General features: G+C 54.6%; 1 protein-coding gene across 1 annotated transcript in view; it reads right to left on the minus strand.

The window, feature by feature from the left end:
* UBE2QL1 (ubiquitin conjugating enzyme E2 Q family like 1) overlaps positions 1-13,975 on the minus strand; it is a 39,269-nt gene extending 25,294 nt beyond the window's left edge. The window contains exon 1 of the mRNA XM_030332840.1: positions 13,123-13,975. Coding sequence (XP_030188700.1) covers positions 13,123-13,938 — 816 coding nt within the window. The 5' untranslated portion in view covers positions 13,939-13,975. The remainder of the gene's footprint in view (positions 1-13,122) is intronic.
* Between the last annotated feature and the right edge of the window lie 2,753 nt (positions 13,976-16,728).

Genomic DNA, 16,728 nt, shown 5'->3' on the forward strand with positions numbered 1-16,728 from the left:
TACGGGGCCGGGCCCACCGGGAGGAGGCCCATTGTGTCCTGAGTGCATGCTGAGTGAGGGCACAGTCCTTTGTCCCTCAAGTCCTACAGCCACTGCTTTGTGCCGGACCGTCTTCTCTCTAATTAGTGGCCTCTCACACCCGGATCTTTGACAAGTCCTACATGATGATGCTACAAAATGAGACCACACGGAGGGAAGAAGATGCACCTAGGAATTTGAAGTCCCTAGTTCCCGCTGGAGAAGCAGCGGTCTGGTTCAATCCCGTCACGGACGGGCGCCCCAGAAAACAGACACCCGCCTCGCCTCTGCTGGCTGCCAGCCGAGCCCATTGTGCTCCTCGCGCCCGAAGCCCTGCCTGTCTTGGACCTCCGAAAAGCACGCACGTGAATGTGCTCTGACGTGGCAAAGCCACGTGCAAACCACGCTCTGGGCTGGGGGTGCCTGGCCCCCACCGGCCCACCCTGCATTGGCCGGCACCTGCTGGTGCCCTCCCGCCCTCCTCCTGCACTCGTGCCTCGTAGAGACGGCTGCACCCTTCGTGTACCTCCTCCCGCGTCTGGGTTTGAGGGTCTCTCCTGATTGGGTGCTGACGCACACCCACTTCTGAGGTGGCACCATGGATCCCTTCGTCCACAGGCCTTAAAAGTTCAACAGTGTGGCCTGCCCTTGTGCCGTTTATGGCCTCGTCAAGGGCGATGACGTCGAAGGCTGCCTGACAGCAGGTGCACAGCCCGCTGGGCTCGACCTTCCCAGCGAAGCCTGCAGAGCCCAAGGCTTATCTTAACAGGGGACCAGCAAGCCCCAGAGACTCAGGGCTGTGCGGTCAGGGTCAAGGTGCAGACTGAAGTCCTTTAATATTTTTCTTAGGCTAGGGTGACTGAAATGATGTCAACCAAAAGATCTGATGACAGCTAGATAGTCTGCAGGAGAGAAAAAGAGACTCAAATGTGAAAACTCAGTCTGAGCAACGGTGAGTAGAACTGTTTCTTTTCTAATATTTTTGTATATTTTTGAGAGACAGAGAGAGAGTGAGGGAGGGGCAGAGAGAGAGGGAGACACAGAATCCAAAGCAGGCTCCAGGCTCTGAGCTGTCAGCACAGAGCCCCATGCAGAGCTCGAACCCACAAACGGTGAGATCATGACCTGAGCTGAAGTCGGACGCTTAACCAACTGAGCCACCCAGACGCCCCAGAACGGTTTCCATTTGCTGGCTATGATGCTGAAAACATCACCCACTGGAAGACGCAGCTATGGCCCCAGCCACTGAGGCCCGTCAACCGATTTAGATGTTACAGACTCCAACTTCACGTACAAGAGAACACCCCTCCCTAGGCTGCTGGGCCCAACGGGCTGAGAAACACGAGGACAGAGGATGCTTGAGCCTCTCGTGACCTCAGAGCTTGAGTTTCAGATTTCAGTATGGCTCAACTGTGGGAAAATCACCATTCAGCCTATACACCCCGGAAGATCAGTGAACTTTAGACCACCCCCTCTCCTCGTGGGAATGTTGCTCCTACCCACCCGAGTCTTAGGATTTGCACGGATCCTGGAGGCATCCAGGCACTCTCCAAGCGAACGCAGGAAGACCGGCCCTAGGCGCGGGGCCTGAGCTCAGGGTCCTAATGGAAATGTGAGGCAGGCGCTGGTGTTCACTCTGATTAACCTCCAACTGTCACAACGTCACGTGTCAGCTCCCAGGTGTTCCTGAGACAATGCAGGAAGTCCTACAGGTTGGAGCTTTCAACTAGATCTCCCTTGAATTCCGCTCAAGGAAAGGACTTTCCTGGAGGTACTAGAAAGGCAATACCCGACCACAGTGAAATTCTCTTGACACTGGACTGAGGCAATCCGGGTGATTATTTGGTTTCTAAGCCAGGTCTTCATCTTGAAAGAAAATGGTAACCCCAAAGTGTCCCAGTTATCATATTCCATAACGAATCAAAGCATCTCAGCCATAGTTAATGGCTAACAAAGCCATTTGGCGTGCGCGGAGATAGGATAAAAGCAAACGTATTCAGTAACAATATTCTCACACGTAATTTTCTGACTTAGCAGCAGCAAAGAAAATTAAGCTAATGTAAAGATACGCTAACAAATAGGATTCCTGAGAGAGCAAAGTTGTAAAGGTGAAAAATAGCCTCTGATCTGTGGCTGGACTATACACAGTCACGGTTACTGTCAGAAACCAGATCCTGGCAAAGTACAAGCACTTGACAACGCAAAGCCAACAGAGGCAGTGACACAGTAAGAGGCAGCGGCTCCGAGAGGGGAAAAAAGACAGGCTACCCTGAGACTTTTGTGAGTATTTGTAAAATCGTGGTGAGATATGAAAAAATTCGAGCCAGCTGGATGTCAACATAGCCCTGAAATGCTAACAGCTGTGAAAGCTTATCCCTTCGTATAATGGATTTAAACGTGAGTCAGTTCTGGGTCTTTGGTGACAGTTTCCTTGTGTGTTTATTTCACTGCCCACTCTACTTCCTCAAAAGAAGGAACATCTACTGATGGCCCCCTCTGTGCGTGGCACTTGGAACATCACTTCCTTTGGGCGTCACGATTCACCTGTGGAATGGGATTACACTTTCCATCTTCAGGTGAGGTCCCTGAGGCCCAAGGAGGTGGCCACCTGCCCAGCAGGGAAGGATGGTATCAGAGCCTTTCCTTCACCTTGATGTCCACGGCTCTATCCCAACAGGACGATGGGAGAGCTGACTATATGTTGGGACTTCTAAGCCTCATTCCCAGTGGTTCTGGCCACGAGCTGCATGATACGTTTGTAGAGCTTTCCCAAGACAGCCGTCAACATTGACAGCCACGAACTACCTGGAGTTCTTAACTGGGGCCACGTATCCCTGAGGGTACAAGGGTACAGAAGCTTGGATGGAAAACACGCCTTTATTTTCACTACCTCCTAACTGCAATTCAGGACATCGTTTAATTAGGATGGGAGGTAACAAACCACAGCCTTGACTCTGTCACCAACAGAAATTGAGATAAAAAAACAAAATCACGTTACCTTTGGAATAGATATCTTGAAATGCTGTTACTTACTACCTCCAATTAGAGGAGTCATCAGATCTGTCTTTAGATTTCCATATTAAACATGTTCATAAAGAGGTGCTTCTTAATTTCTATTTTAGTCCATCACTTTTAAAAATGTGGTAATTGTACTTAAATGTAATTGATTTCCTTTGAAATCCTAGGAATTTTCTTTTGTGCATTAAAAAAATTGCCCGGAGGAGGGGTCCACAGGCCTCCCCAGATGCCAAGGGACCGTGCAGTCCTCAAGGTGGCCTTGTCAGGGTCAGAGGTGGCAGAAAGGGCTCCTGGGGGCTCCAGTTCTTCTCCGATGGATCTGGGAGAATAACCAATCTCTCCTAACCACAGAAAGGCAGATGCCAGGATCCCCCTTTAAATAAAATAACTTAATAAAAAATTATCCTAATTCAATCCAGCAGAGTTCAAACTCACGTTTTTTTTTTAGACTAGTTTGATTTATGAATTATAATAATTTCCTTTAAGCTTTAAATAATTTTACTGGTTGATCCTACAGTTGGACAAACTGTTTTCGAAGAGCTCAGATTATGATGTTTCCTAATATACACTGCACACGTGATCAGAGAATAAACGAGCAGATCTGTGAGCCGGGGGATCTCTGCGGCCACTCTGGGCGGCTTCCTTCTGGGCTGGTGGAGGCCACTTCCCCAGGACCCTAACCTGTGTGATATGCTTCCCACCCCCCACCCCCACCCCTCCCCCGGGAGGACTGGAGGGGGCTCTCAGCCCAGGGACATGTTCTCTGCATGCGAAGAAGCTTCCCCGAGAAACAGCCCCCTTGCACAAAGTGAGATTAAAGAAATGATTAATTTAGTAGTTTGATAACTTTTTAAAAAGTTTTACATTTTAAAGGCTTGTAATATTCCACTAGTTACAATTAATTTAAGCTTGTAACAAGATTCAGTTCCCAGTTTCTTCCATAATATTTCTCCTTTTCCCTGGCCTGGAAACAGAGTGAATTAGTGGATGTCATTATTGTGAAAGACCTCAACCCAGATCACTCCTTGCAGCAATTAATATTTATTTTGTACATTTACATCCAATTCCTGACTGGTGTCTCCTGGGGAGCAAAATGGGCACCCAGCCTGACACTCAAAATTCACCCTAATTCATATGTGTCAACAAGGTAAAAATAATTGTTTTAATAATTACGTGCGCAAAATGTCCCAATTTGTAAAATGGTAAAGGCTGCTTTTTATTATAACCCACAAATAATCAATTCTGTTACTCCACATTCTGATTTCTGGAAATGTATGATCTTCAAGATCAAAAGACAGAAAGCGCCACCTTGATATTTTTCTGGAAATGTTTGCTTCGATTTCCAAGTAAGTTGAACACATTTCAATCCAAAGTGCAGTCGAATCCATTATAAGATAGTATTTCCTTACCTCTCTCATCAAAGAACTTTTAATTAAAAAAACATCTTGGGACTGCTTGCCAAATATTGTGATGGAGAAATGGTGTTTTCCAGAACTTATTTTTAAAGTGGTAATTTTTTAAACCGGAGTAGCAATTATGTTCCAAAAGCATTTCTTTCTCGGGTTTTTCAGAAATCTTAAAATGCCTTTCCTTTTTCTGTGTAGAAGGAAGGCAACAATGATGGTCTTTCTCCTACAGTTTTGAAAGATGTAAAACATTCTCCTATTTCAGACAATTCGTACCATGAGCGTATTTGGACCAACTTTGCTGGTAATTCAGTAGATTGGATACGTTATCCCTCCCTCGTGGATCAATTCTGAGCGTTGTAGCAAAACGAAGCTTGGCATCATTGCAGAAGCGTCTCTAAAAGGTGCACAGGGACCCGTGGGGGACGACCAAACTGCACATGTCACTTGGCCGGGATGGCTTCCACTTGCCAACTCAACAGCTCACTGAAACCGTTCTGGCACTGGACTACCTGATGCCAACTCGGCTTTCCCCTTCACTCGCCATCTGCCTTAGGCACAGGTTCAACCTCAGCGAGCCTCAGTCTCCTCCTCTGTAAAATGGGAAGAACAAATAGCACCTGACTCATAGGCTGTTGCAAGGATTTAATCCAATGGCCAACATAAGGCATCTGCACGGCAGCCTGTCCATGGTAAGCAGCCAACACACGTTCACCTCCTGTTGTGTTGCAAACAGGGGCAAAGCAAAAGGACTGTGGTGTCTGCTGAGATAAGCACGTTGCGTGACGAACGATTTATTTGGTGCGCACGATGTGTCTGGTATTGTGCGATGGGAGTAATACATAAATGCAGTCTAGCAGGATAAGAACAGAAATGAGTGCCTTCCAGAAAGTGTGAGTGCTTCGGAAGAGGGTTTTTTGCAGAGGAATTGGAGCATCGGGGTCGGCTGGACCTCACCTGGTGAATGTCGGGGGCCGGGGGGGGGGCCGGCCCGGGAGCCAAGCAAGGATGTATAGGACCAGCAGCTGGGGCTGGGAGAGACTGGTGGAGGACGGACCTCTAGGAGGCCACAGCAGGTGGGGAGGGTTTGAGGGGTATTCCATAAGGGGCGTCATGAAAGGTGTGGGAGCCAGGCCTACGTCTCGGGGGAGCCAGGGAGGCGGCAGCAGGGAGGAAGGACGGGGACAGAGAGGCTGGACGGGGCATTGCAGGGGTCCAAGCAGGAGATGATAAGCATCTAATGAGGCAGGAGCGCAGGGCGGAGAAGAAAAGGCGGGCGGCAAAACACGAAAGGCGGAGTCCCAGCTCTCTCCTCCCCGCCCACGCCCAAGCCTGCCGGCTGGGGAAGGGGCTCGTCAGGTGACTTCTCGGCTCCCACAGCCACGCCCTGCTCTCCATTTCCCATCCTTTGCCACCTGTCAGGTCCCAAATCTGTTTCTTCCCCCGACTTTCTCAATCTGGGGTCCTGGGTCCCCCGACACTGCTTTCTCCCTCCCAGACTCACCAAAGTGGCCGGCCAGGAGGAGGACCAGGGATGGCATGAAGAATGGGGAAGGGAAGCCTTGGGGACACCAAGAGTGACATAGCTGCCATGGCCAAGTCAAGGTAGACCCTCAGTAGGTGGGTGCTGAGTGAACAAATGAATGACGTATGATGATGAAAAATGAGCAAACAATCCTTTTAGTTTGCTGACTTACTGGGTAGGGAAGCGTAGATGTTACTGGAAACATTTCTGCCGTTACAACGACTCCTTTGTGTGTTTTGGGAATGCCTGATTGTCCCATTTACGGGCAATGAAACAGCATTCGGGAAAGCAGCGAGCCTGAGCGTTAGAGTCCCACCCACCTGTAGGGGACAATGCTCCTTCTGAGAACATCACACAGAAGGTTCGAAGATCCCACTGACCCCAGGACCCCACCTCTCCCACATCCCCAGGGCACACATGGGCCACTGCCAGAGGTCAGGCCCACGGATACCCAACAAAGGGGCGCTTATCCAAACAGCAACCAAGGTATGACTGTGGGGCTGCCTGACACACCAAAGGCCAACGTGGACGGGTTTGCCATTGTCCCCACTGGGTACTTCTCCGTGGCAGGCACTCGACGCGTGTCTTAGGCACCACTGTATGCCCGGTAACTGTCTAGTACATAGTAGACACTCAATACCTGTGTCATGGGAACTGGTTGATTCCTACTAGTTACTTCTGGGTAGTCTGAGTGCCTGAGCCCTCACGGCTGCGTCTAATGGGTCAGTGAACTCTCTCGAGCACACTCCCTTTTCCAGGGGCCATGCTCCCCTCGGTTTAGGGAGGAAGGACGTGGTTTTATGACGACCTCCTCTACAGGAGGAGGGCTCCCAGGGGGCTCAGCCAGGGCGGACACAGGACAGTGAGTCCAACAAGGCAGGAGGGGAGAAGGTAAGACAGTTACCTCCACGGCCACGGACACTCCTGCTGTGGCCACTGGTGAGGAAATGCACGTGGACAAGGTGAGCAACTCGTGGCCCAGGGTGGCTTTTTCAATCCTGGCCACACATTAGAATCACCTTGGAGTTTTTCCAAGCCGTCCCCAGGGCCTGATCCTGAGGGGAGGTCTCCGGCACCAGAATCCTTGAAAGCCTCCCAGGGCATCCAATTTACCAAGGGAGCTGAGAACCACTGGCAGAGAAGAATGAAGCCCCACCTGCCCCCCTCCCTCCTTCTCGCCTCCCCATTACCTTATCAACCTGGCAAAGATCTCAGGTTCACGAGATCGGAAATGTGGCTCAAAGGACCCACTCCTAGTGGCTGCTTTAAAAACCAAACAAAACATGGAAGCCCTCTCGGAGGGTTTGTTAGCTGTCCCCAACATACTGCTATCGAGGCCGTCTTATTTCTAAGCGTAAGACTCTCTCACAGAGAGTCTAAGCGTGGACTCTCACACGCCTGTCCCTAGGGATGAAAAAGGGCAGAGCTCTGGGTTGTGGGCCTCCGGCTTCAAAACAAACTTCGAATTGTTGTTACTTGTTGGCATTTTCCATCAACGAACGAAACCCCCCAAAATTACCCTATCCCTTAACGAGAAACACAGACCTGTCACATCCCTTTCCACAAGTCAGAAGCATGCACAGAAACGCATTTACATTCTCTTCCTGCAAATTCAGATTCTCAAAAGTCCACAACTCAGGGTAAAGTGAGTCACTACTATTCTTAACTGCACCATCAGCCACGGCGCTGCGCACTCGCCAGGGATCCAGCTATGGGAGCCCGCCAACTTGGCATAGGGCTATTTTTAGGATACAGAGTCCCGTCTGTGTCCTCCTGCCCGTCCTACTTGATATCGGAACAAGCTATTTTTTCTTCAAACGGCCAAGCACATGGCTACCTCAAGCTGCAGAGTCATCCTGGGTGGGCAATTATCTCCGTCACCTACACTCGGCACAGGACAAAAAGACAGAGTGACTCATTAGCACTCCCCACCAATCCATGCTGCTCGTGAACCCGTGGCTTTACCCGCCCCCTGGTTATCACTGTTTATACTCTACATACATACCCCCCTCCAGCCCCCACTACTTCCCCCTATAAGGGCTACTGGCTCTATCCCAAGGTGGCCCTCCCGGGCCCTCCTCAGTGTGGCCTTGCGTTCACAGGAATCGGCCTCACCTACATTACTCTGCAAACCAGTAAAAGCCTCTAGACACACGAGGTTGAACGGGTTATAAAATCCCCATTTGAGCTTGTTCTGGTTTGCTACCGTGACCCTACACAATTCCCATACTGAGTCCTAATCCCCGGCACCTCGGAATGTGACTGTGTTTGGAGGCAATCAAGTCCATCTGATGTCGTTAGGGTGGGCTCTCAGCCAATGTGATCGGTGTCCTTACGAAACGAGGACACAGATGTGCACGGTGGGAGGAGCACGTGAAGACATAGGGAGAAGTCCGAGAGCCACAGAGAGCAGCCTGGAAATTCTCCCACGCAGCCCCAGGAGAACCCCACCCTGCTGACACCTGATTTCAGATGTCTGCCTTCCAGAACGGCCAATGTCTGTTGTTCAGCCCCACCCCGCCCCCCCCCCCCGCCCCCCGCAGTCCACGGTGCTTCCTGACAGCTGCCTGGCCAACGGTATAGGGCTTCAAACCCCGTGTGTTGATTACACCAGCTTAGAAACCACAGCACTTTAGGACCCAAAGAAACGGTGGTTGATCTTCATCGCTCTTTCTGAGAAGACCTGGAGATTTTGCGGCCATACGTCAAATGCTATTCCAAGACTTCGCACTTCAGAAGAAGTTCTGAAGAAGGCTGTATTTGTGCGCGTGTGTGCGTGCGCACACACAATTCGCAGTGGCACGATGCAGAGAGCTTTAAGTCCTAAGGTCGAGCTCAGAGATGCCCTGGATTATCAAACCGCTGAATTGCAGGGCGCTTTACTTTTTTCACCACGTTGCGACAAGTGGAGACACCTGCCAGCTTCCTTTGTTCAAAGAGCCCAGAAACTAACTCTGTTAGGCAAAACATCACTGTCCTGGAATCGCTTCCCAGCTTGTGGTTCAAACACGAAGATCTGAGGCCGTGTCAGTCCCGCTGTTCTCGTTCTTCTGCGGACGCCTGCCTGGGTATTCTGTTCTCTGCGGCCACAAACGATTATCACGCGGGTCACACCCAGCAGACCGCTGCCTGGAGGAGACGGCCAGGTGCTTAGACGGCCCCCGGTCGGACTCTGCCAGTCGTGACAGCCTTCACTACCGAGGATCCTCGGTTTCCAGAGCTTTGCCAGTCATCGCGAGAACTGGAACAGGAGGTACCGACTTCCCCCGACTGTGCTGAGCCATGGTCTCCTCACCTGTACGGGGACCATGGAAACACTAGTGCCAACTGAGGTGACGCAGCCTAAGTGTGAGCTGGCCCGGGGCTTAGCACAGAGCACCCCGTGAGGTTAGCTGCTGCTATTATCCTGAACATCGCCTGCACGTTGGGCTGAGCTGTGTGGTTGGCTCTGGGAAAACAGAGGAGGAGTAAGGAACAGTCTTTCAAGTGCCATCTGGTTCCCTGCCCCTGGCAATGTCTAAGTGATTGGAAAAGGGGACACTCGGGAGGCAAAGTGATGTGCAAGCAGAAAGCTGAGTTGGAGCTTCCTCAAACGGCTTTTGGGGACCCTTCTGCTCCAAGGACTGCCAGGAGAGGGTCTCTATCGATCATTCAGTGATCCCAGGCTCCAAACCTGGTGTGTGAGCCAGGGAACTGCGAGTCGCTTCCCGACCAGGGCCCTCCAACGCTGGTGCTAGTGAGCCTAGGTCTCCAGAGTCTGTACTCGGAAAGCTTGGCAAGGGGAGTCTTGTGTGTGAGGCCACCTGCTAGGTCTCACGCTGCAATGAACTTCCGGACCGTCTTACAGCTTCTGAAGGTCGCAAATCCTACCCTGGAGCCAGGGAGCGTGTCTTTTGGTTCGGTAAATGATAAAGGGTATAAATTACGATCCAACATTTTCATCCGTTCACTTTAAAAGTTTGGAAATTTTCCACTTCATTGCGGAAAACCAAAAGAATTACTGAGAATGTCTCCATTTGGTCAGAACAAGGCTTAGTTATACACAATAAGCAAGCAGGGCATGTGTCTCACTGTGTCTACAAAGAACACATCCTACAAGAAATGCACATCGATTTCCCTTAAAACCACCAGAATCCATAAAGCAGCACGCAAGACATCGGATAACGCGGGCCCACTAGGTAGAGGTCTCGTGACACGACTCAATTTATCGTATCCTGCGATAACCCCGAGCTTTTTATTTTATGCACAAAACTGTTCAGCAAACCTTTTCTTCACACTCCCGATGGAACCTTTAAAAGTGTCTTACGGTTTCTCCGAAGGTGCAGAAACAAAGTCAACTTAGTACACCCTCGATTTGGAAAGTTAAGCTGAGCAGTTATGCAAGTGGGAAAAAAGCCTTTCTTAACTTTGTCTCTTAAGACACACGAATCCAAAAAAGGAACGGCAACAGAGAGGGGAATTTAACTAGAGTAGAACGGTTCTTTCCTCTAAACTAATTATTGGTTCGGCCGTCCCGACTGTCTTCGAATACCTCATCAGGTGTTTTGATGGCTTTGCCAAAGCCTGTTACCTTTCACCACGAAAAGAGTATTTGCACCGAGCAGTCTGTAAGCAGGGACCTCGAAACGGAAAGGCACACTAATGTTCAGGTCCCTGAAACACTGTTAGAATCCTTTTGCGCACAGGATCTTGAAACATCATGGCTTCATTTCTCCTATTTGTATGTTGCATTCTGAATAGTTGACGTTGAATCCCCCTTTGGTGTCCTTTCGGGTGTTGAAGCCAGCACTGACAAGGCAAAGGTGTTGAGCTGGTGATTTGATACATTGCCCTGTTCTTGCCTTTAGTTCAGGTATTTTACACACTAGAATTTAGAACGGATAGGAATACAACAGGTTTGGTGGAGGGCCCTGAGTTCAATTAAGTGAGGTTTGAAATTAATCAGTAAAAATGTTGACAATTATTTTCAACAATGAAAGCAATAATCTTGCAACTTGCAAACTGTGTGTAAGGCTCAATTTGGTCACGAAGGGAAGGAACGTATACCCAAGGAACTTTAAGAGAAGTGCACGGGCATCGATGCAATTATTATGCACAACATTAATTTAAACGTGGAAACCACTTAATTTACAAAGATGTATCTCTTTTTAAGAAACGTCCTCACTTCCCATTTGAAATCTTTATTTTCCTGCACCTTTCAAAATGCAGGCTGTGGCCCAAGGGACCTCTAGGATCTCTTCCAAACCTAAAATGTCATGATTCTGTGGCTCTATAAGATGACGTTCCTCTTCCCCTGATCCCCAAAGTCATCTCACCGTGGAGAATGAAAGTAAAGACTTCCAGAAAGTTCTGATTCACAATGATTTAAGAAACAGATAACAAAGGCCTTTTTTTTTTTTTTTTTGCAGAATATTCTTCCACATCATTTGTACAAATCCTGTTGGAAAAATAAACTAAGGTGACCCCTCCCCCCACCCGCCCCACTCCTGTGGCTTGTATTTAAATCTCAGGCACCTTACATCAGAGCCAGCACTGAACGGAAAGGAGTCAGCATGAACCTCTGACACAAAAGCATTACACCTCTCTCAGTTAAAGATGTCTCTCCAGAGCTGTCATATGCATCCTTTTCCTAACTCAAGAAATAAGTGGAACCGAACGAATCCCAGAAAAGACAGACCGGCAGGATGGTTACTTTGTAACAACAGACTAGGGGCAAGCAGGAAGTGCTCCTCCACTGGAGCCAGGACGCTATTTGAGTAGAATCCCAGGGGCTCTACCTCTGGTGAACTTGGCAGTGAACAAGCATTATTTGATTAGTGTGAAAAGATCCTGCCGTGAAAGGGACAGAGGCAGGTGACAGAGGACTGATGGTTTCTGATATGCTGGCTGTAGAATGAGCAAATCGAGGTCATTCAGGGTCTTCTAAACGAAACAACGATTCTCCATAATCTACAACTGCCCATACAAAAATACGGTCTTATCAACTGCTTCATATTGATTCGGGAAAATATCAATCAACTCGAGCATCATCAAGAGCATGCAGTGTGGCAAGATAAAACCATCATGCCCCTGTCTGGAGCCAGGTGGGAACACAGTTCAGAGAAGACGCATTCATTCTTTGCTCTGGGGTCCTCAGGCGTGGAGCTGCCCGCCCCTATACCCCCTGGGGGAGTTCACTACTCAGTTAAAAATCTTTAGCCCTGAGAAAGGATTTAACTTGCAGAGGCACGAGGAAACCCAGGGAAGAAACAGGTCTCGGAGAGACCCGGACCTTGAACACCCGCCCCAGAGGTGATGGTTCCGGAAGGGGGCAGGTAGGCGCCAGGCATTTCCTTGACAGAGTCTGGCCTTGACACTTAAGGAACCACTCAAACCACACCTCGGCTGCTCCAGTGAAATTTCTCAAGAGCAGTATTTTCACCTCTGCTCTAGATGCCTGTCAGAAGCAGCCGGCAGAGCAGGGCTATAGGTTCACCAGCAGGCCAGCCCTCCGCAGGGCACCCCACACCCCTGCGGGGCACCCACCTGAGATGTTGCTGAGAAGATCCTTGTGTGTGTGTGTGTGTGTGTGTGTGTGTGTGTGTGTGTGTGTGTGTTGGGGGCAGAGCAGGGCGTTCGGGTCGTGAGGTACCCCTAAAGTTCCACCTTCAGGAGATTATGGGGTTTCCGAGAAGGGGAGAAACGGATCGGGGGGAGGGAATGAGAGGGGTCAGGGAGATGGAGGGGGGCTGGGAAGGAGGAAAGGGGGAGAAGGAGTAGGAGATGCGGCCTATGCATCTGCCCCGGGGCAAAGGGGGCAGGAGAGAGGTGGATGCGGAGTGGAGAAGGCCACCGAGGGCAGGGGGTGGAGGGGTGGGGCGCGAGGGGAGACGGGGAGGGGTGAGGCGCAGCAGGAACGGGGTGGGGGGTGGAGGAAGAAAGGGAGCCGAGCCCCGGGCACGGGGGCGGGGGTGGGGAAGCGGGACACAGGACGAACGGTGGTGGCGAGAGGCGCAGAGCGAGCGAGCGAGCGAGCGCGCGCGAGCGCCCGCGGAGACCGGAGACCCGGAGGGACGGCGCTGGGGCCCCCGCAGCGTCGCCCCGTCGGAGGCGGGTCTGGAAGCGGCCGCCCGGCGCCCCGCGCCCCCGCCCTCCCCGCCGGCCCGCCCGACTTACCTGGCCCTTGACCAGGCTGGCGGCGAACTGGCGCATGACGGCCTCCACGGTGTAGGCGCTGGACCAGCCGCGCGGCGTGAGCAGCTCCATGCAGATGGCGCCGCCGTCCAGCACGTAGCCGTTCTCCAGGCGCGGGCTGAGCACCCGCATGAAGGGCGGCGAGAAGGGGAAGTTGTCGGGGAAGGTGAGGTTGAGCAGGATGAACTCGGTGTTGGTCTCCTTCATGTCCTGCCACAGCACCGAGTCCTTGTCCACCTGGTGCAGCTTCACGTTCCAGTCGAAGAGGCTCTCGTCCACCAGCTCCACCGAGATGAAGCGGTCGCTGAGGCGCGCGATGTCCTGCAGCTCCTTCATGAGCCGCCGGCTGCGCACCTGCGTGCAGTGCTGCTGGCGCGCCGCGGGCACCAGGCTGCCGCCCGCCGTCGTCGCCGCCGCCGCCGCCGCCGCCGCCGCCGCCGGGCCCGGCCCCGCCCTGGCGCCCGCCGCCCGCTCCCGGGGGCCCCCGGCGCCCGCCGCCCCCGCCGCCCCCGCGGCCGGCTGCGGCGGCTTGTCGCGCGGGGCCGGCTCCGCCGCGCGCTTGCCCTTGCCCTTGCCGGGCCCGGGGCTCGCGTCGCCCGCGCCCCCGGGCTGCTGCTGCTGCTGCTGCTGCTGCTGCTGCTGCTGCTTGTGGCCGCCGCTCTTGGCGCCGCCCTTGCCGCGCAGCGACGCGCTCTGCTGGCCGCCGCCGCCGCCGCGGTGGTTGTGGTGGTGCTTGGGGTCCTCGGTGTCCCGGTTGTGCAGGCGGATGAGCCCGATTTTGCGGAGCAGCGTGGCCATTTTAGGCTCGGCGCCGGCGGGGGGCTCCCCTCGGCTCCTGCCCCCGGGGCCCGAGAGTCGGGGCGCGGGGGGCGCGGGGCGGCGGCGACGGACGAGCGCTCAGCGGGGCGCGGCGCGGGCCACCCCCGGCGCCGGCGGCCGTGGCGCAGCCGAGTGGGCAGCACGCGCGCTCGCCGGCCGCGGTGTCGCCGCTGTCATATGACGGGGCCCGCTCCGGCTCGGGCTCCGGCCGCCAGGCGAGGGGAGGCGTGGAGGGGACGCGGCAGCGGCTGGTCGTCCCCCCCGCCCCCTTCCCCGGCCGGTCCCTGGGCGCAGCCCCCGGGAGCCCGGCGTCCGCGGTCCTTTGTGCGCGGCCGCGGCCGGACCGGCCTGGAGTCCGAGCGCCGCGCCGGGGCGCGCAGAGCCGTCCGCAGCGCCCCGGAGGCAGCTAGGTGGCCGCGGGCTCGCGCCGTGCGCGCCCGCCGGACCGTGCCGCGCTGGCGGCTACCGCGGGGCCCCGGCCGCTGCCGCTCGCGTCGCCGCCGCCGCTGCGGCTGCTGACATTGCAGAGGCGGCTGCTCCGTCTGAGCCGAGCGCGGCGCGGAGGGGGCGGCCCTGCCGGCCGGGGGGGGGGGGGCGCGCGGGGCGGAGCCGCGGGCTTGCCTGCGCCGAGCCGCCCCCGCCGCCCGCCCGCCCGCCGCCCGGCTCCCGCGGCGACACGCCACGGCCGCTGGGGGGAGACAGCGGCGCGCGGACGGGATGGCCGGGCGCCGGGCGGACGGGGCAGCGGCGCGGGGCCGAGCGGCCCGCGGAAGCCGGGCGACGGCGGACAGCGGCGGGAGAGGGGGCGCGCGCGCGCCCGCGGGGGTCGCGGGGGTCGCGGGGGCGGGGGCTCAGGGGCCTTCGGCCCGGGATGCGGGCTCGCCGCCGCCCCCCGGGCGCGAGCCTCCGACCTCGCTTAACCTCGTTAGCGCAGTCCGGAGGGGAAGGGGTGTCGGGGAAGGGTAGAAAGCAACCTGTTTTCTTGGTCGCCTCGGACCAGATGGAGCCCAGTGTCCCACACAGCAGTCCCCGGCCGGCGGAGGCGGAGACTGGGGGACAGGCGGCGGGGACGCTTTCATGAAGACTGACCGAATGAAGGATCGGGGCCTGGCGGGGACGATGCGGGAAGCGTGCCCGCCGCAACCCCCCTAAAGACTAGCCCCTCCCCTCCCCCGCGCCCCGAGTCACGACTTTAAAGGGTGAACGTTTCGCAGAGTCACCCCCACCGGCCGGCCTGGCCTCCCTCCTGTCCGCCACTCCAGAGGGTTCTGAGTTCAGAAAGGAGGAGGAGGGGACTGCCGAGCACTGCCTTTCGAGTCGTCCCCCAAACTGGGCGGGGGTGGGGGAGGCATCCAGCGCCGCGCCCGCGGGTGCTGGAGACGCACGGCGCGCCCCTCTCCGCTCCGCCGCCCCGGAGTCCCTGGTACCCGCCGCGGACCTCAGGTCCGCCCGCGGAAGGGAAGGGGATCCTCCTTCAACCTGGACACCTCCATCCCTCTTTTCCCTTTCTGCCTTTCACCCACTGAAACTTATAATTTTTATCGGGTGAAATTTCAAGCAAAAAGCTTGTTCGGTGCTCCAGAAGCTGGAAGAGCCCGAGAGCCCGGGAAGCCTGGAGATTTGCAGGGAGCGCGCTGCCGCTCGCGTTCCAGGGTGTGCGGCCGGACTGCGCAGTGGTGAGAGGCGCGCCCATCTCCTTGCAATGGGGGAGAAATTACCCCCTAAACCTCAATCAGTGGCCAAGAACTCTAAACCTCACCTCTTTTCCCGACGTGACTTTCAACTTGGGGCGTCTCTAAGTTCATCAGCAGGGCGCGTTCATTCTGGTGCCACAGTATTGTTTTGTTTTTTAAAGCATCTTTATCATTCTCATTTCATTTTTTCATTTCCAAATCATTAAAGGTTTTCATGGCATGAAAGAACTCTTCAGGCCTCAGGCCACCTGCGGAGACTAGTTGAGACTGAATGGGTGTGGGGTTGGGCTTTCCGGGGTCTTCTCCGGGGAAAGGGAGGTGTTAGCGTGGTCCTCACCAGTTTGTGGCAGTGAGCAGTGGACACCTGCTCCCTGGGGCACAGACCCCCACCCCGGAGAGGTGACGATACGAAAGTGCATTTCCGGGAGGCTGTGTTCAGGTGGGTGGAACTGAGGACAGTGCAGTGTGGCCCAGGCGAGACCAGTGATGGTGACCAAACGTCAGCCAGAGCTGATGGAGGGTCCGTTGGTCCGGGTCTCATGGGCTTTTCTGCTGACCTCGTTTTGTCCAGCTGTGTTTTGTAAGGATAGGCCGAAAAGCAGGATGACGACGTCTGTTTGTAAAGTACCGTGTGTTCACTTCATCTACACTCGAGGGGTACACGCTGGGTGGTAACGTTGGTGGGGATGGGCAGGCATTACAGGTTTTATCGTTTTGTGGCTTCTGAGCCCTCTCAGGTTTTACCTGACCCCTGGTGCTGCTGAAGAAACGGACTTTCAAAGAGGCTCAGTCCTGTGCTCTGACCTACCCCCGGGTCCTGTGCCTCCCAGCCCCAAGCTGTGGGTTGACCAGCTGCCCCTGACAGCACAGTGCACTGTCAGGACTCTGGGTTCGGTATCAGCCCCAACCCCCACCAGGAGGGGTGTGACCGTCAGTGCCACAGCCACCTGGCCTTGGGTGTGGCCTCGGAGAAATCTCGGTGGCAGCAATAGTGACCAGTTCTCCCTGAAGCAAGGAGGTCATCCAGTGTGATTTGGGAATGATGTAGCTGAAATCCCAGGTACCTATTGTAAAA

Source organism: Lynx canadensis, chromosome A1 (genome assembly GCF_007474595.2).
Source record: "Lynx canadensis isolate LIC74 chromosome A1, mLynCan4.pri.v2, whole genome shotgun sequence".
Classification (NCBI taxonomy): Eukaryota; Metazoa; Chordata; class Mammalia; order Carnivora; family Felidae; genus Lynx; species Lynx canadensis.